Genomic DNA, 18,344 nt, shown 5'->3' with positions numbered 1-18,344 from the left:
TATTGATTTTTTATTTTTCTAATTTGATTCAAATAACGAACAACTGTTGATTAATTCCTCTCCAGTGATTTTTAATGGATCCATTTCAATAATTGCCTTCAAGTCGTTTTCAATGACTGGAGATCATCCCCGACTCTCTTCATTTTCAATGCTCTCATCCGCTGCTTTAAAGTCCAGTATGAACTCGTATAAAAAAAATTGCTCCGAATTGTTTCTTTTTCATATTTAATAATAATGATAATAATTGATCACAAAGTTAACACCGAGAACAAAATTACTAACACAATTAACAGAGCGGAATTAACATTTGAAAATGGTGCAACATGAACATTAATTGAACATAATATTGTAGAATCTAAAGTGCCAAAGTTTAAAACAGTAAAAACCGACATCATTTTTGTCATCAATCTAATATAATAATGTCGACGGTGATGACAATAACGACGATAATATAGTTATTTTCATCGTAATATTATATAAACGATTATTGTTTGTACATAAAAATATGATCATTAGACAATTGTATATTTGTTTTACTAAAAAATAAAACGATTCTAACCAAACGCAACTGATTTTAATATATAACCTTACAGTTATGTCCTAATATTATTTACAATATTTAACACATACGTACCTAAAATGGCTTAAACGTCCGTTTTTGTTTCAATTCCTGCAGTCTTTTTTTGTCCAGTTCGAACTTTTTTCGCAACTCCGCTAAATCTGAAAGAAATGCCACACAAATTAAACGCAATTCTAAAAAGAATTGTACTATAAATAATGAATGATTATACTTACTCTGCTTTTTTGTTTCACGAATTTGGAAAGTATAGAAATTAAGTAATTGCTTCTTCTTCTTCCGTTGTTCCTCTTTCTGTTGCACCTTGCCGATGGTAGATTCCTTCCTGGATGGCGCAAATTGTCCTCTTTTTTTTCCACCGGTTACAGTTACCCAGCCATCGTTGTCCTCCTCTGCAGCTTTCTCTTGTGCGATACGATCCTGTACTTGTTTGTCATACGAAGCTATATATTCCTCAATGTCTTTCTTCATTAATCGCTCGTCATATAAAGTATCATTATATTGTTTACACCATTCTGTTTAAACAAAAATAAGTTTAAAAATAAGATCCATTTTTTGCAGCTGAACTTCTTACACCGTTCGTCTTTTCTTCATTTCTCTCCAAAAGAAAAAAAAGAAGAAAAATGAACAATTTAAGAAATTCAGCTGAAAAAACAGACTAAGGGTGGTATTCATAGTTCTTATATCAAGACCGTCTTAAGTAATGTCTTACGATATTAATACAGTGCTATCTGATTGGTTCATGACATCTTAAGACTGTAATTAAAATGATTCTAAATATAAGAGCCAATTATAAATATCGCCCTGAGATTTGTTTTCTATCACTCAACTATATAAATATAAACTTTTAGAACTTAGAATGAAAGTAAGTACATATTTGTTATTTGGTGAAAACAAAAAAGAAAGTTTTCTTGCAGCCTATTGAGGAATAAAAAACAAACTTTAAATAACATATGAAGTTTGTATTTCATTCCTGTGTTAGATAGCATTAAATTTTCTGTTTTGTTTTTGTCAAATATCAAACATTTCATCTATTTCACTTTAAGTTCGAAAAGTGTACACTAGTTCAACTACAAAAAACAAACCTATATAAATTGCGAAAAATAAATTATTTCTATTATGTTATATAAATATAACTTACTTTCTAATCCTGTGAGGCAAACGTTTTTCTCACTTTTCAATGTAATTACGGAATCCTTTGAAAGTTCCATAGCTTTATCTAAAGAGGATTCCTTCTTAAAAACGATATATGCGGTTTTGAATCCTTTCGAATTTGAAAATGTAACAGACAGTACATTTCCACAGAGATTAGTAAATGCATTCCTCAGGCAATCAATGGTAGCGTACGGCGGTACGTTCAACACAAAGAGAGTTTGGTTCTTGGGATATTCCGGTTCCTGATTTCTTATGGAATGTTCCTTGAAAAATAGCTGATGCTTGTCGGAACTGTTCGCATCGAAGCGAACCCATAACGCTACAAGACAAAATAATTTCGTTCAAACATAATTCAGGATGTGTATTTTTAATGTACGCAGTAATAACTTACTTTTAAACTTTTTCGCATTCTGTTTACTGGCTTTTGTAATCATTTTCTTGTTTTTTAGGATCTAACCTTACTACTGTATTGGCTGCGTTCAGCAGACTCAACAGTTTTGCAACCGTTTTATGATTGTCTGCTGAGATAGGACCATTCTTCTAGATCTAAAAGTATGATCCAATCAGCGCGAAGGAAACTTCCAACAGTTGCAAAACAAACGTTCTGCTGAACGCAGCCATTGTCGCGTTTTCTACGCAGAAGCAACACGAGAGAAACGTCATAACCTCAAAGCCATATCATAGACGCAGTTTTCTGCGGAGTCTACAATAGAAGTCGTAGCGGTCGTAAGGTCTTAAGTCGTAGAAAATTGACCAATCACAGTTGATTATTCTTCTCATATTCGACTGTGATTGGTCAATTTTCTACGATTTGAGACCCTACGACTGCTACGACTTCTATTGTAGACCCCGCATTCGTCCGTCAAAAGATTGCGATTAATGCCTTATCCTTATGACCAATCAATCGGAAGACAGTCACGTGACTTACCGCTTGCCCCGTAGTCTATCAATTTATCTCTTTTCATGGTCTTACGGTTACGACTAATACTTTTACGTGCAATGGCCTTTAAGGCCATCACACGTACAAAAATTTTAGTCGTAATCGTAAGGTCACAAGTAAATCGACCAATCACAATCAAAATTACGATCTCGCGTTTAAAAACGCTCGACTGTGATTGGCCGATTTGCTTACGGCCATACATACCAGTCATACAGATTAATTATACATACATATTAATCCAGAAATATAAAACAAATTAATATTAATAACATTTACCTCTGTTGTAATTTTGAGAAGGTTGCATATTTGTACTTTTATGATAAGAACTTGTATTCGCATTTTCTTCAACTACGGATTGTATCGTTCTATCCGTTTTAATATCTTTAAAATTTAATATAGGTTTGTCTGAAATATATTGTTCATTATGATTAATTATCCACCAAAAATTCAATTTTCAAATTTGCTGTTGCTTCAATTTTTTATTTCTCATTAAAAAAATATTTTTTAATAAATAAATATTATGCAATAAATAATGTCGATATGAGCCAACACAGGATGTTCGAGTGTAAATAACACTTAATTTACACTCGAACATCTATGTTGATTCATATCGGCATTATTTATCGTAATAGATTTAATCTATCGAGCCTATTTCTTTTATTATTTTATTTAAATATTACTAAAAAAAATTCTATAATCAATATTTAATTTGATAATCATAATTCAATTTTATGTTCAATTTGATAACTTTTTAATAAATAATGATTATCCACTAAAAGGTCATGAACCCTGAAAGACCTCCAACAGGTTTTAGGTGGCTTTCACCCTCGACTCTCACCCTCCCTCCCCCCTGCTACGGGGCGCACGACTTTCTATGCGAAGCGAAGTCCATCTCATTTTTTCTGTTTAATTGTTAGTTATTTGGAATCTAATGGTTGGAGAATTTGTTTACTATTTTTCTCGTGTTCCTTGCTAAGATTGTTTCCGAAAATCAGTAATTCATATCGCTTTCATTTTGAGGACCCACAGTTATCGTAATCGTGCCCTATTTTGTATTAAAAAAAAATGTAAACAAGGTGGCTTGTTTAGAAGGATCAATTTTTTCCTAAAGATAGTAAATTATATAATACGTTATACACAGCGAGTGGAGTGTTATTTCCTCGTCATTGTGTTACAAGTAATCAATTCGCTCAACTGGCGAGAATGCAACGCATTGCACATGCATACTACATGTTGCGCAAGCAACGTGCACGCAAATGTCAGGGACACGCGAACAATATTATAGTGCATATTCGACTTCTTTTCGTTTATCTATTTTCTAAATTTTTTTAAGTGGAATTTCATTCTAAAAAGTATAAATTGAGCTAATTTTGAAAAACAGTGGTTCAATTTTCAATCTTTATGAAAGAGATTTCATTCTTTGGAGTAAAAGTCACTCTATAAAAATTTTAGTATAAATTTTCTAGTAGAAAAATGTTGCTCTTTCTTCCTTTTTCTCTTCAATTTAATATCTACACAATATCGTACAAAAAACGTGAGATAGCGCTGGATGGATAATAATCAATCCGTATGATAAAAAGTAATTATCGATTCAATACTTAAAAAAAGAGCTTTTCAAACTCGGCTTGTACACATATATTGTGATTATGTATTAATATCAAAAGTTACAATAATATAATTATAATATCAAACGTTTCGACCCTTAATGATCTTTTTGAATGAATAAATTTAAAAACTGCTATTCTACTGTTACTCGTTATCATGTATAAAATTAAGCTATCTAACAACTAAAAAATTTAAGATATAGTAAAAAGGGACGCTTCCTATTATCTATATTACGTGTTCTCTTCAGTGTTGGTTAAAGCTGTACGTTTGGTTTGTGCATCCGCATCACATTTCGCTTGTTCATCCATGTCGGTTATATGACTCTTATCGTGTTCTTTTGTTCAAATTTAAATCATCAGAGGAATCATGGTTTCCAGACCAAGTACAATGTATAATACTGTAATTGTATGTCGTTATCAAATCACGGCATACATATAATATAAGCCGAGCTCGAAAAGCTCTTTTTTTAAGTATTGAATTATATTCTATCGAGCTACACAACATAAGTTTAGGTATTATAGAGTAATAAAACTTTAGCTACATTATTATTTTACCCAAATCTTCCGTAATTAAAACGTATATGTTCAAATATTCCACTGAAAAAAATACTAAATTTCAATAAATATTTCTTTGAATAGTTCTAAGTAAATATTTACTAGTATTTTTATTAAATGTAAACGTATGTATTAATTTAACTATCACTTTCATTAAGTAAATATATAGTAGGTATTTAAATAATTATTTATTATAAATAAATGTTTTTACTTAGTACTGTTCAAACATGTATTAAGATTCAGCAAATTTTTTCAGTGTAGAAGAAAAAGAGGAAATAGAAAGTACGCGGAAGAGAGAAACTACAGCACAAAATTTCGTGTGTGGAAGCATTCACTTGACCTTTTTTTTCTTTTTCTCAATAATCTCGCGAATGTCGACCCGTTTCATGCGAATAATCAAATCGATATACAAGTCATGGCACTGGGAAATATTGATCAAAGCGGCCGCTTAACTGCTGACAGTATGCAACTGTAGCGATCGCAGTATAGTAATGTGCGGGGGAACGCTCGTTGCACGAGCGTCGCGGAACTCGGTGAAGCTGGGCTTTCTGTTGCTGCTCTTCTCGATCGCGCACCTGCCGTTGCTGCGACACGCCGATGCTAAGATAGTCCAGGGCAACTTGATTACATCCAACGTAATTATCCGAATAAAATTGATTTTAATAAAATATAAAACGAAACCGCGAGTCGTTTCATCGGGGTTTCGATCCATGGCACTCTTGTGTGGTCAATATTATTGTGCGACGTGTACGAGCGAAGTTTTCACTGAATTTTTACCTGCTGTTAATAAAAAAAAAATGAGTAGATTTTTATTAAATAAGTGCGATTTAAAATGTAAATATAAAGCGAACGACGAAGACGATAATTAATGTTAAAGTAATAAGAATTGTATTTCCGATCGAGGGATATCATCGCATTTCCTTTTTATTATTTAAATTTGATGTAATGTTTTAATGATTTAATGTTTTAATCTTGATAGGTCGGAAAAAAGCGAGTTTGAAAAATTTTTAATTAATACACATTTCATTAGAAAGGATTGAAAGGTTCTTCGCAAATGCAGTGAAAAATAGTATAGAAAAAATATTTTTACAATTATTGCGTGTCTTTGCAACCCAGTAAACCAACAATAACTAACGTCAATGTTATAGTTTTACGTTCAATGTAACTGTTACATACCACAAACATTATATTCATTTATATTGCTAAGTGTAAAATTATAATATTAATAATATGATATATTATTTATTGGATTGTGAAGACAGGCAATTGTAAAAATATTTTCCATACTTTTTTCTCTCACTGTATTTGCGGAGGTCCTTCTGACACTAATAAAATATGTATAGATATTAATTATAAATCTTTTAATTTTTACTGTTAGTTGGTGTTTATTAAGAACTGTTGCATAGTATTTTTAGAATTAGCCTAATTCTATAATGTGCTCTTTGTTTCCTGTTTCTTGCTGTTTGTCTCTTGTCTTCTTGATCAGAAAGGCAAGAGACAAACAGAGATAAACAGCAAGAAACAGGAAACAAAGAGCACATTGTAGAATTAGCCTTAACGCAAGTAGCAACATAATGTTTTAATGACGTCTTACTGACATTAAAGACATCATTAAAACGTTAAGACGTCATTTTGCTACTTGGGAATATGCTTTAGATGTAGTTAATAATGTTCGATGTAGAAGCCATGCTGTTATTGTTTCAGTAAAGCAGTGACTCCAATGATTTGTAAATCTGTTTGAAAAAACATAGAATATAGATAACAATAGCGTATGACGAATACTTGAAATTGTGATTTTTCAGAACTGGGCATTCCTCGCGAGATTTTGTTTTTTAACGAAGGATGGTATTTTCCGATACTCCTTTCAATTAGGAGGTGAAGAACGCAATTTGAAGCTCCTTCTGTACTACGATGGAGCATATCAATGGCCCGCTGTCTATCCTTCCAATAAGACGTGTCAGGAAAAAGAGAGTGTTCTTAGCATTGACGATGGTCAAATAATACCATTGAACACGTTGACGAGAATAACCTACGCTTCGGGATGCGTCGAGGATGACAATGGTATAGTTCGATGCGAAAACAGGAGGAGATTCATTTCGTCTCGGCCGAGATGGTGGTATATAGTTTTAGCCGACTGCTCTTCCACGAAAGGCTTGAACGTCACGTATAATATATCGCTGACCAACGCGCTGCCCGGTACATTCTGGAAGGAGCACTTTTCCGCGGACGAATTCTGCAAGTAATTTGACTTTCACGACAATCGGCGAATCTCAGAGTAGCGTTCCTTAATTGTGCCCATTTCTCGTTCTAGACATACTGCCATTGCTGATACCGACCGCCTGCTTGTATACGATATTCATCGTTCTCAGTCTCTACATAGCGTTGCAATTGCGCTCCAGAAGGCTGCTGCACATATCCTACAAACTGTTCATAGCCTCCCTGATGTGTCAATTACTGGGAGTGTCATGCGAGCTTTATAGTTACATTAATCTTGGTCTGACAGGAGCGTCAGCATTGAATGCTTATTTACTAGGCCAGCTCTCAGAAGCGTGTTCTGAGACTCTGTATACAGTTCTTATGCTGTTACTCGCTCTCGGTTACACGATTACCAAAAGTGTCCTTACGGCGTCGCAAATCCGATGGCTTATACTATTTGTCAGTAGTACTGCCCTTTGTCAAATGTCGCTGTGTATATATCAATCTCAGGCATTCGATCCAGGATTAGTGTTGTACATTTACGAGTCACTACCGGGCTATATTTTAATAGCATTGAAATTAATTGCCTGGTTCGTGTTTGTCACTCGTTGTTTCAAGACCATCAGAAAGTTGCATGCGAAGCTCCACTTCTACGGTTCGCTACTTTTCTTGGGATCAGTGTGGTTCCTCTTTCACCCTTTAACAGTATGCATACATATCAGAAATTGTTTCAAACAAAAAATACGAAAAATTATTTGTTTGAAATAATTGTTTATCTTTATCCTATATAGAAAATATTCTGTAAAAATAAAACATGTCTTTCTTTTTATTTCTATAGATATTGATCAACACCATATTCGTAGACGATTGGGTGAGAGAGAGCGTGGCCAAAGGAAGTTCCCTCTTCATTGTCTTCTTGGGTCACATAATGTTTTTATATGTAACTCGACCGTCTGTGAATAATAAACGTTTTCCATTCCACATTAGAACATTCCAAGTTGTGCCCATTGGCGGTTATGGCCAGGATCACAGCTACGAGCCTACGCTTCGAGCAGCTACTGCATTTACTATCACACGATCACCAGCTTATGTTAATCGACCACGGAGTGTAGAATAAAAAACAAATATAGCAAATAGATATGCAACCACTGGTGAAATGCACTGTTAAAGAAGTTATCGCAAAAAAGACTATTGTTATCGCAAAAAATGGCTATTAAAAAAAATTTTTATATTATCAATATATTTTTTTACCATATATGCATGGTACAATGCAACAAATGTGCACATTTTTGCATTGTGTCTATCAAGATGAAAATCCTAATTTAAATAATAGAATAATGTTAACAATACCGAATTGCCACTGGCAAACGTTTGTATGTAAATAGTTCTGAATCTATACAATTTTTCTCTTGTCACGAAGATGTTTATAATAAAGCATGATGCAATTTTATTCCCGGTTCTTGTTATTTTGAGGTAGACTTACCCTGTAGAAAAAAAAAGCTGAATATGGGAAGCTTTTTAAGTACATATATTGCTATTAATTTCCATTTTCATATTTCCTTATGTACATTGTACCAACAAATTTAAGAGTAGTAGATTGTTCAATGAAAAAAATCTACAATAATTATTTACACAATAATTCGTATTGTATTCAGGTCCCATTGTACATTCAGACTATTATTGCTACTTATCAATCACAAGAACCGTCTAACCAACCGTCTCTCCATCTCTGATTCACTAGTTTACAATCAAATTCTGGTTTTCCGAGTTTCTTGTTGACTTCGTTATGGATTCTGCACAGCCATTGGCTCAATTTTTCCTGAGATCCGATCTGCGGTGGCGAGTGTTTCAATTGCTCCTGCAGATCTTCTGCGCATATACTGCAAGGATAAAATTTGGAAAGTGTATGAAAGAAGCTGTTCATGTCAGCCTTTTGTTTCTCACTCGGACGATCAGGATAATACGCCGCCATGGTATGCAAGAAAGCCCAAGTCTTTGAACCCAACTCATCCTTATCCAAAGGACAATCCTGTCGAATACTATTGTTCCTTGCATTCGGTGTTTGCTCCGGTTTCTTTTGTACTTCCTGAAATAAAAATTTATACAAATTATAAGCCTGTTCTTTTTAACTAAACTTCTTGGACCCTTCATCTTCTCTCTTTTCTTCTCTAATATAAAGAGAAAAAGAAGAAAAATGATTCATGCAAGAAGTTCAACTGAAAAGAACTGGTCTATAATTTATAACATTAATTTGTAATTGTTGTTATTTGTAATATAGGTCTGTTTCTTTTTAGCTGAATTTCTCGCATGGTTCATCTTCCCTGTTTTTCTTCTCGCATTCTCGCATTGAAGAGAAAAAGAAAAAAATGAACAAGAAATTCAGCCGAAAAGAACAGATCTATTATAATGACGTCATAGTAAATTCATAAAAAGCAAGAACAATCGTCTCTAAGAAATAGGATTCTGACGAAATAAGTTCCGACACTTGAGTAATAGCGACACAAAATTGATAATAAGCCTCAATGAATTTGTCAATAAACTATCGATTTACCTTCTCCGAGTCGTAGACTTCCTTCTGGCGTTTCGCCCACGTCCGGAAGTCCATACAAGCACGACACGGTTTCTCGTTTGACATTCTCTCGTTCGTTCCGTGCGTGAAGATCCTCAAGTGTCACCGCAGGCAGGTTAACGTAGCTCTCACGTGCGACATAACCTCTAAGTCCACTCGCGAGATAAAACTTTCAACGCTTAGGGTCTCTTACCCTTGCCTTTGTGCGTTTACAATAAAATCACACATGATGTAGTTGAGACGAAATGAATTCGTGATAATAAAAGGCATGTCTTTTTATAATACTGAAATTTTTATACGATCGCCGCTCTCGCAACGGACGAACCACTCCATAATGCAGCCTAACCTCACCCTAACCTAATGCCGAATTATATACCGGGTGACGCGCGAAAACGTTGCATTAATAAATAATAATTTCTATCGTCGTCAAAAACTATAGTGTGTTACACGCGAGATTTTATTTATTTTATAAAATTTTTTCACTAATAAAAAGAATAAAACGTCTGTTACTTTAGCGGCCAGTAAATCTTTTATTATTGGGCTATATTTATACGCCACGTTGTATGTCTCACGCAATTCTGTTTTCTCTTACGAGACTGTGCGAGACGCGTGGAGATGTGTGGAAAATTTACGCGAAGATATCGAAAACGCATAACCGGTACTTTACACATAAAAGACAGGTCTTAATTGTTCTATATACGAAAAAATTATCGACAATATTTCCTCGTGAGAGAGTGCAAGCGCTGTCACAAACTTTTTGGATCATTCCGTTCATTCTGGCGGTAAGTGTCCATAACCAAGAACATAAGCTTTGATCTCCAAACCACGTGAATTGACCCGGCTTGACTACGATACTCGAGGTATACAAACTCTGAATTTTTTTGCTATTTTTAGATCGAAGGACTTGCTTGAACCTTCAGCATATCCCGGAAATACATTTCCTTTTTAGGAAATACACATATATATATGAAATAAACAGTACATATATACAAAGAAAAAATGTTGGGAACGTTACAAGTATTTCCTGGACAAAGATTAGCATATAGACGGTATATAACAATAATATATAATAAATATTATTTTACTAGAGTATTTCATTTCTCAATTTCAATTGTCTCGTTAATTTGTCATAGTTAATTAGCAATTGTTAAGGTAGTCTCGGTTTCATTTGTGTCATAGCATTGATTAAACAGTTATCGCGTTTTAAACAGATAGATGATCGGAGTTTCTCAAAGCGTAATTTTGTAGTATTTGAAACATAATGGATTGTTTATTGCTAATTTATCATGATTAATTAGCGATTACTGAAATAGATTAGCTTTATTTATGTAATTGCATTGACAAAGCTGTTGGATGTTTAAAGTTTCTCAAAGTGTGGAATTTAATTTTTATTCTATTTTTAATGGATTGTTCATACAAGTACTTACTTCTCTGATATATAATAAAATAATTTTGTTATATAGGCTTTACCAGTATCATGTATGTTTAAATAAAATATATTTAAATAAAAATGTGATTAGAGACTTACATACTGCAGCGCAATACTGTGTTTCTGTGAAAGACGAAGATAAATATTTATCTCGGGTAAGTTAAAGATATAATTTTGTATATATTATGTGTATTGTGCAGATAATTTTTTCGAATAATCTATTTTATTATTTTATAAATAGGATAAGAATTTTGAATACAAAAATGTGAGAAGTAAACGTTTACATGCAAATATTACAACGGAAAACTTAACAGAGGTAAGCAATACATAATGCACTACAGGGATAAAATTTCAATTATTAAAGATAATAAAAATTTTAACAGCAAATCTTCGATGAATTTGAAATAAAGCATGGTAAATCTCAAAGGATTAATAAGGAAATTATGCACCAAAAACGTATGTATAAATTATTTTTTTATATTACGAAATGATTTTCAAATCTAGTAAATAAAAATTAAATTAGAAATTATTTGCAATTGAAATACAGTACAAAATTTATCTTTTATGTGTATTAAATTTTATATTCATCTTTATAAGTATATTGTGTGATTGTGTTAAATACAAAATGTTTTTGTGCATATTTATATATATATATATATAAATTATTTATATTATATACTATTGAATGTTTATTTTCATATATTAATGCAAGTATAACTAGCATACGATTTAATATACTCTGCATAATTTATACATAATTATTTTTGTTATCTTGTTACCATAATAAAATTTTTTAATATTGTAGGAATGGAACGCTCATACCCAAACCCAAAATCTTCTTTAATTAATATTTATACAATAATAGGTCATGACTTAAACGACCAACAAGTTTTAACCTCAAATACTAACATTATTACTGTAAATAAATCTAAATTATGGGAAGTTACTGTTAATGTCAAATGGCCGGAAGTTATGTCTTTTAAAGAAATTGGTAAAACCAAAATACTCGCTTTCAAAAATGCAGCTTGGAAGTGTTTGCAGTGGCTAGAAATAAATGGTAAATTAAAAAATGGCAAGCCACTTATCTATAATGAAGAGGAAATGAGGGACATGCGATTTAAGCTTGTTGAATTAAACGTTGCGCCTGAAATTTTAAACAATATGACAAAGTTAATCGAGACTTATAACACGGTAAAATTTTGCATTACAATTTTTTACCCTGCTGGTCTAGTCAAATTTATTATATTATTGTTTAAATCAATATAATTAAAAAAACTTTAAAAAATCAAAAATTTTTACAGAAAAAAGAACTTGCATTAACGAACGAAATCATTAAATACTATGAAAAAGTTTTTAACTAAAATATTAGTAAGAAAATTAATTATATTTTAGACCCCGAGCAGACCAGCAGAGTTAATGTATTTAAGGTAAAATGTATTTCATTAGTATGTATAATATTTGATGATTTTAATTTGTATAATACAGGAAATACAGAGTATGACATCGAAAGATACTTTAAATTCATCGTATCAGATGTTAACTCGTCATCCGATACTTGAAGACAATGGTTGCTCGAATATTCTCCTTCGAAATAAAATTTTGAAGGATAGATTATTGGAAAGATGTAACAATGACGCTGTCACTTTACCAATTCACCAGTTTAAGTATGAAAAATATAAGAACTTTGTTTCATATTTATATATATAGATATAATATGCTTTGTAATTTTCAATATATACATTATCTGTTTTTCACAGGGATGAAATTCTCTCTCAGCTGGAAAACAATCGAGTTCTATTGGTAGAGGGTGATACAGGTTGTGGCAAAACTACACAAGTACCTCAATTTATACTAGATGCTTTTACAAAGAATGGTAATGCTACAGATTGCAATATATTGGTATCACAGCCTCGTAGAATCTCGGCAATCTCTTTGGCAGATCGTATTGCGTATGAAAGAAAAGAGCACGTGGGAGACGTTGTAGGTTTTCACGTGAGACTAGAACAAATATTGCCGAAGGAACTCGGTGCGATAGTTTTTTGCACCACTGGTATGCTACTGAGAAAATTGCAGACCAATCCTGGTTTAGAAGGGTGCTCGCACGTCATTTTGGACGAGGCGCACGAACGCCAGATCGATACCGACATGCTAATGATTCTACTCAAGAGAGCCCTACAGAAAAATCCTAATTTAAAAGTACTGATAATGTCGGCGACTATAAATACGCACATATTTCAACAGTATTTCGATTGTCCCGCTGTACGAGTACCTGGTAGACTGTTTACAGTAAAAATGCATTTCTTGGAGGATATCGAGCACCTCCCAAATATCAAGAGATACAAAACATATGTAGCTAGAGAGCGCTATGAAAATGAAGTCGGAAAACTTACAGTTGATTTTGGAAAAATAGTACAAGTCATAAAATGGATCTCGTCGCAAAAGCCGCCCGGTGCTATTTTGTGCTTCTTACCAGGTTGGAATGAAATCGTGAAGGTGCAAAGTATGCTTGAGGATACATCGTCCTACAATGAAAATCATTTGATTTTGCCGATGCATTCCAAAGTATCACACAACGAGCAACGGAAAATCTTTCAACATATACCGGAGGGTGTACGGAAAATTATCTTGGCCACGGATATTGCTGAAACAGGCATTACGGTTAGCGACGTGGTTTACGTTGTAGATTCTGCCTTACGAAAAGAATCTCATTGGGACGATAACAAAGATTTACCTAATATAAGGAATTGTTGGGTCTCTCGAGCAAACGTTCTGCAAAGGTAATTATCAAGAATAAGTAAATATGTTATATAATTTCGTTATTTACATTTGAGAGAAACATAAATATTTAAAAAATTGCATTTAAATGTGTATATTATTTTGAAATTATTTTACGTTAAGATGATAATTTGTTATGCAGGAAAGGGAGAGCTGGACGAGTTAAACCTGGTGAAAGTTATCACTTAATCTCAAAAGAAGAATACGAGCAAAAATTACAGGCGCATCCAATACCGCAGTTGTTGTGCAATCCATTGGAAAAAGTAATTCTTGATAGTAAAACATACACGGACGAAAAGGCGCAGGAATTTCTGGGTGGATTTCTGGAACCGCCTACTTCAACTGCAATACAAAAAGCAGTAAGGACCTTAATAAATCTCGGAGTTATGGATGATGAAGAGAATCTTACGGCTCTAGGCAAACGAATGGCACTATTCCCAACGCATCCTAAATTCAGTAAAGCTATGGTATATTCTTCTATCTTCGAGTAAGTATAAATAGTAATATACATTTGAATCAATCATCTGATTATTTTTCGTATTCTAAATATTTCCGTTTTAACAATAGCTGCATACAACCTATGATAACAATAGCAAGTATTTTTTCTGGTGAAGATAGTCTTTTTTACAATATACTGGATAACAAGCTTCAAATTAGAAACAATAAAAGAATGTACCATCCATCTAGCGATCATATTGCAATGGTATGGATATTTAAGCAATGGGCCAACTTTAATGAAAGTGCTCCGCATTTAATAAGAAAATTTTATAACGACATGAAGATCCGGCCATTTAAAATACAAATATTGAGTAGTAAGTAGAAAGTATATAAAAAAATTATTGTTGCTCAATTACTGTTGTGCGCATTCATTAAATCAAATTATGTATATATATATATATATATATACAGTTAATATAGTCACAATAAATCTCGTTTTTAAGTCATATAAAATTATAATTTTGCAGAAATACGAAATACATTTATCCAGCAGTTGATCCAATGTCGCATGTTGAGCAAAGCTGTATTGCATGATAGCGATTGCAGTAAATCTGATATAGCAAACAAATTTGAAAATAATGACGAGTTAGTGCGAGCTGTATTATATTCTGCTACGCAGCAATTGATAGAACATAAAGATATGGGATATAAGGATGGAATCCTGAGGAAAGGCGTTAACGAACTTCGAACACAGTAAGTGCATTTTATATATCCGCAGACTCAAGTTTAAAGATTTATAACATTGTCTTTATGACATTATCATTTATAATCAACATTAATTTTATTTTTAAACAGAGGTCGTGCTAAGGTTGTAATTTCAGGGGAAAGTGTTAATTATAAGCGGAAAGTTTGGCCGAGTTCCTTCTTAACATATTTTAATGCTGCGCATTGCGATGTAAGACGTAGCACGGTGATTCGTGAAACAAGTATAATATCACCTTTGACAGTATTACTTTTTAACCAAAAAGAGGTTCAATGTCATGAGGTAATTAAATAATTAAATCTTATGATTCAGCACAATAATATAAGGAAGTAAATAACATTACACAATTTATAATACATTTTTCGATTTATAGCTAAATGATAATATGGCAAAAATTGTAATTAATATTAATGCGCATCAAACTGTAAAATTTGTTTGTGACAATGAGTGAGTATTTCTATATCTTTTCTTTTTGTTTAGTATATAATTATAATATATAGCATATAATAATCTGTTTAAATCCTTTGTTCTTTTATCTAGAACTGCTAATACGCTCTTACAATTTAGAAATGTTGTGTGGTCTCTAGTGCAATACTTTTTGGAGACACAAGGATTGGTTGATCATAGAAATGATCTTAATTCAAAACAAATATTAGAATACAAAGAGGAAGTGTTTGAAACTCTTGCGGAGACCCTGAAAATATCGTCTGAATCTATAGAAATTGCAGAAAAAGTCTCTTTAGCTTAAATTTACAATATGAATGTACACAATAATAACTTTAAAACTGTAACACTATCTCAATTGACATAGAGTTACTTGTAATTTATTCTTATTGTTATGTACTTATTATATGTATATTTGTGTACAAATTTGTCAAAAATAACGGCGTGACAGCTTTATACAAATATATTTGATAGAATTACTAGATAAGTAATAAATTATCTAATTAATAAAAACAATGTTAGAGATTCTTTCAATGAGTATCTCCTTCTCTCCTTCACTTTCATTTCTGTATTGTGTGCTCGCGTTTTTTGCGATCAATCTATGAGAAAAACTGAAATTGCCAATAATGTTGAATTAAAAAATAAACGAAGTATCATAAGAATTATAAGAAAAATAATTGGAGATGAGAAAAGCGGAAAAACAATTAAATAATAAAAATTACAATTGTAAATTAAAAGACTGTGTTTAAAATATTATAATTATACTTACACGACTGATGAGTTTTTATGAGAGGAAAGATGTGGAATACATGTTTGCAGGAGTGATGCACGTAGTAAATACTACATTTTCCCATTAACAGTTTTTTTTTATAAAATAGTAAGAATTTGTTACATACATGTATATATATGTACAATCACAATGTGATGCTTTTCGTAACTAGGACAACAACGGCGCTTCGATTAAATACTATAAGACACTCAACAATGTTTTGTCTCGCTGTAAAAAAGTTGGAACTATCATTTAATATTTCATTAACAGACATACTGCTCTCAAATCTCTTCAAAAATATGTAATTTTATTTTATGCGAAGCTCTCTTGATGTACCCGAAACCTACCGACACCACCTCGCGCCAAAGTGGCCGAGTAATTATACAATTTGTTCCCATAATCTTTTATGCTACGTTACGATCGCTTTCCGAGCGTTTAAACAAGATACCTACAGAATCCGATATGAAAACCTGAATGATATGACCTATGTATATAATACTAATATCTAATAAATTTAAAAACATTATTAATAATTTATTAATAATTTAGAAAATAATCATATAATTTCGCTAAATTTGAAAAGTCGTAATACAAATAGCATAATCATCGTTTTCATTTAAATAATTAATACACTCAATAAAAAATTAATATATAATAATATAAGTATATACTGTATCTCCTGTCTCTTGTTCATGCTCGCGAAAAATTTTTTACGATCATAACGGCATGTATATTTGTGTATTATATATTACTTTAATTAACAGTCCATAAAATATATGTATATTAAAACAATATCGCAAAATAATGTTAAATAGTAGATACATTAAATTAACAGTATATATTAAAATCTATCTCAAATATTTACATTTGGCAGGTACATGGAAGCGTGCGCTTCTAATGTTACAACAACTTTAAAAAATAGATAGGAATATATTAATTTGAAATAATTATTAAATATTAAATATAAAACTTTTACAAACAAAATAATAACATGGAAAAATATATTACTTCGTTTTAATGCAAAATCACTTGGAGTACTAGCGATAAATAAACCTTAAATACGAAGATTAGCATAAAATAAAAAGTATAAAGATAATTTCTCATAAATTATGTTGCATAATATATACAATTCTTATATTAATATTATATGTTTTGTTCCAACTTGTATATTAATTGACTATTCAATAAAAAACGGCGAAAATATTTCAATAATGCTCGCAACTATTTTTTAATAATCATCTATAATAATTTTGATATCTCAATTGAAAATATGAGGAAATAAGAGGAGGAACAATAATAACATTAGCATGTAATAATATCAGGAAATTATATAAGATACTAATACCTTTTTGGCAAGATATCATTACTCTCTTGACTTATTTACATAAATTATTCTCCACGTAACTTCTTTAAAAATGAATAAATTTTTTTTAAAAGTGATAGTTTAAAAACGTCGCCTGAAAAAATGATGATTAAGATCATTCATAATAAAAAATAGCTTAATAATTAATTAATTATTTATCTTCGCACTCTCTCTGTCCTCCTATAGAAAGAATCTTTGCGTACTTTGTGAGTATTCATTGTCATAATAATTATTGTAATGCATTAAAAACGTATCGTGCCTATTTAATTATTTTATGATTAGTGCAGTTTCTCTTTATTACGAACTAATATTGCACTTCCGGCCGATGATGCATCCAGCATATCGTTTCGATTGCAGCAGCTATAATAATTTTCAATCGCACTAACTATAGTCAATCAAGAAAAATATATAAATAAGCGTTTTCATCATTACCTATGATAAAAATATTATCACTTTCTCCATTGAGTTATTGTCATACCTACAAAAAAGTAATAAATATAAATAAATGCATAACGTGTAAGCATTTGTAAAAAAATTATTTTACAGATATGAGCAATTGTTATAAAAATCTCTTTCTTTCATATACATATGTTTTAAAACTAATCTCAAATCGATACTGAGAACTAGTCATACCTATATTAATAATAATAATAATCTAAATGTGTTTCTCATAAAAATATTTTGGATTCTGCATATATTTTAGTTTATAAAGATATATTAATAAAAATATATATATTAATAATAATATACAGGGTGTTTCCAAATTA

At 31.6% G+C, this 18,344-nt stretch overlaps 4 protein-coding genes across 6 annotated transcripts; 2 read left to right on the top strand and 2 right to left on the bottom strand.

Annotated features, from left to right (window-relative positions):
- Positions 1-30: 30 nt before the first annotated feature.
- LOC108728875 (ribosomal RNA-processing protein 7 homolog A) lies at positions 31-2,243 on the bottom strand. 3 transcript variants are annotated; one of them, XM_018457674.1, is made up of 5 exons: positions 2,124-2,243; positions 1,719-2,051; positions 796-1,092; positions 635-720; positions 31-183 (listed from the first exon to the last, which is right to left on the bottom strand). In XM_018457674.1, exons 1-4 carry the CDS (start codon positions 2,164-2,166, stop codon positions 635-637), a joined length of 759 nt encoding a protein of 252 aa, XP_018313176.1. In that variant the 5' UTR covers positions 2,167-2,243; the 3' UTR covers positions 31-183. The 3 variants fall into 3 exon arrangements, with proteins under 3 accessions (XP_018313176.1, XP_018313175.1, XP_018313177.1); XM_018457673.1 differs by having other exon boundaries at positions 32-164; XM_018457675.1 differs by having other exon boundaries at positions 32-161.
- Positions 2,244-5,174: 2,931 nt separating this feature from the next.
- LOC108728876 (transmembrane protein 145) lies at positions 5,175-8,196 on the top strand. Its single transcript, XM_018457676.1, has 4 exons — positions 5,175-5,466; positions 6,634-7,066; positions 7,143-7,732; positions 7,866-8,196. The coding sequence occupies exons 1-4, from the start codon at positions 5,323-5,325 to the stop codon at positions 8,142-8,144; spliced, it is 1,446 nt and encodes a 481-aa protein (XP_018313178.1). The 5' UTR covers positions 5,175-5,322; the 3' UTR covers positions 8,145-8,196.
- Positions 8,197-8,651: 455 nt separating this feature from the next.
- Alr (Evr1_Alr domain-containing protein Alr) lies at positions 8,652-9,983 on the bottom strand. The gene is made up of 2 exons (XM_018457677.1): positions 9,579-9,983; positions 8,652-9,113 (listed from the first exon to the last, which is right to left on the bottom strand). Exons 1-2 carry the CDS (start codon positions 9,660-9,662, stop codon positions 8,718-8,720), a joined length of 480 nt encoding a protein of 159 aa, XP_018313179.1. The 5' UTR covers positions 9,663-9,983; the 3' UTR covers positions 8,652-8,717.
- A 238-nt stretch (positions 9,984-10,221) lies between these two features.
- Positions 10,222-15,884, top strand: LOC108728870 (putative ATP-dependent RNA helicase DHX30). Its single transcript, XM_018457665.1, has 14 exons — positions 10,222-10,378; positions 10,491-10,645; positions 11,060-11,180; positions 11,267-11,341; positions 11,409-11,481; positions 11,831-12,216; positions 12,511-12,689; positions 12,783-13,802; positions 13,943-14,287; positions 14,368-14,612; positions 14,766-14,991; positions 15,094-15,283; positions 15,375-15,448; positions 15,542-15,884. Exons 2-14 carry the CDS (start codon positions 10,596-10,598, stop codon positions 15,747-15,749), a joined length of 3,192 nt encoding a protein of 1,063 aa, XP_018313167.1. The 5' UTR covers positions 10,222-10,378; positions 10,491-10,595; the 3' UTR covers positions 15,750-15,884.
- The last annotated feature ends 2,460 nt before the right edge of the window (positions 15,885-18,344 follow it).

Source organism: Mycetomoellerius zeteki, unplaced genomic scaffold, assembly GCF_001594055.1.
Source record: "Mycetomoellerius zeteki isolate Tzet28-1 unplaced genomic scaffold, Tzet1.0 scaffold655, whole genome shotgun sequence".
NCBI classification, from domain to species: Eukaryota; Metazoa; Arthropoda; class Insecta; order Hymenoptera; family Formicidae; genus Mycetomoellerius; species Mycetomoellerius zeteki.
Note: the sequence above shows the minus strand (reverse complement) of the source record. Positions and strands in the feature narration are given on the sequence as shown.

Bases quoted from the DNA above. Each gene is read 5' to 3' on its own strand.
- LOC108728870 (XM_018457665.1), top strand. From the start codon at position 10,596: ATGTTGGGAACGTTACAAGTATTTCCTGGACAAAGATTAGCATATAGA. The intron at 11,482-11,830 runs GTATGTATAAAT...TTAATATTGTAG, and splicing joins GGAAATTATGCACCAAAAAC to GAATGGAACGCTCATACCCA. The intron at 12,217-12,510 runs GTAAAATTTTGC...TGTATAATACAG, and splicing joins TAATCGAGACTTATAACACG to GAAATACAGAGTATGACATC.
- LOC108728876 (XM_018457676.1), top strand. From the start codon at position 5,323: ATGTGCGGGGGAACGCTCGTTGCACGAGCGTCGCGGAACTCGGTGAAG. The intron at 5,467-6,633 runs GTAATTATCCGA...GTGATTTTTCAG, and splicing joins GCAACTTGATTACATCCAAC to AACTGGGCATTCCTCGCGAG. The intron at 7,733-7,865 runs GTATGCATACAT...TTATTTCTATAG, and splicing joins TCCTCTTTCACCCTTTAACA to ATATTGATCAACACCATATT.
- LOC108728875 (XM_018457674.1), bottom strand. From the start codon at position 2,166: ATGATTACAAAAGCCAGTAAACAGAATGCGAAAAAGTTTAAAA. The intron at 2,052-2,123 runs GTAAGTTATTAC...TTTGTCTTGTAG, and splicing joins GAATGCGAAAAAGTTTAAAA to CGTTATGGGTTCGCTTCGAT. The intron at 1,093-1,718 runs GTAAGTTATATT...TTGTTTAAACAG, and splicing joins TTGCCTCACAGGATTAGAAA to AATGGTGTAAACAATATAAT.
- Alr (XM_018457677.1), bottom strand. From the start codon at position 9,662: ATGTCAAACGAGAAACCGTGTCGTGCTTGTATGGACTTCCGGACGTGG. The intron at 9,114-9,578 runs GTAAATCGATAG...TTTTTATTTCAG, and splicing joins AAGTCTACGACTCGGAGAAG to GAAGTACAAAAGAAACCGGA.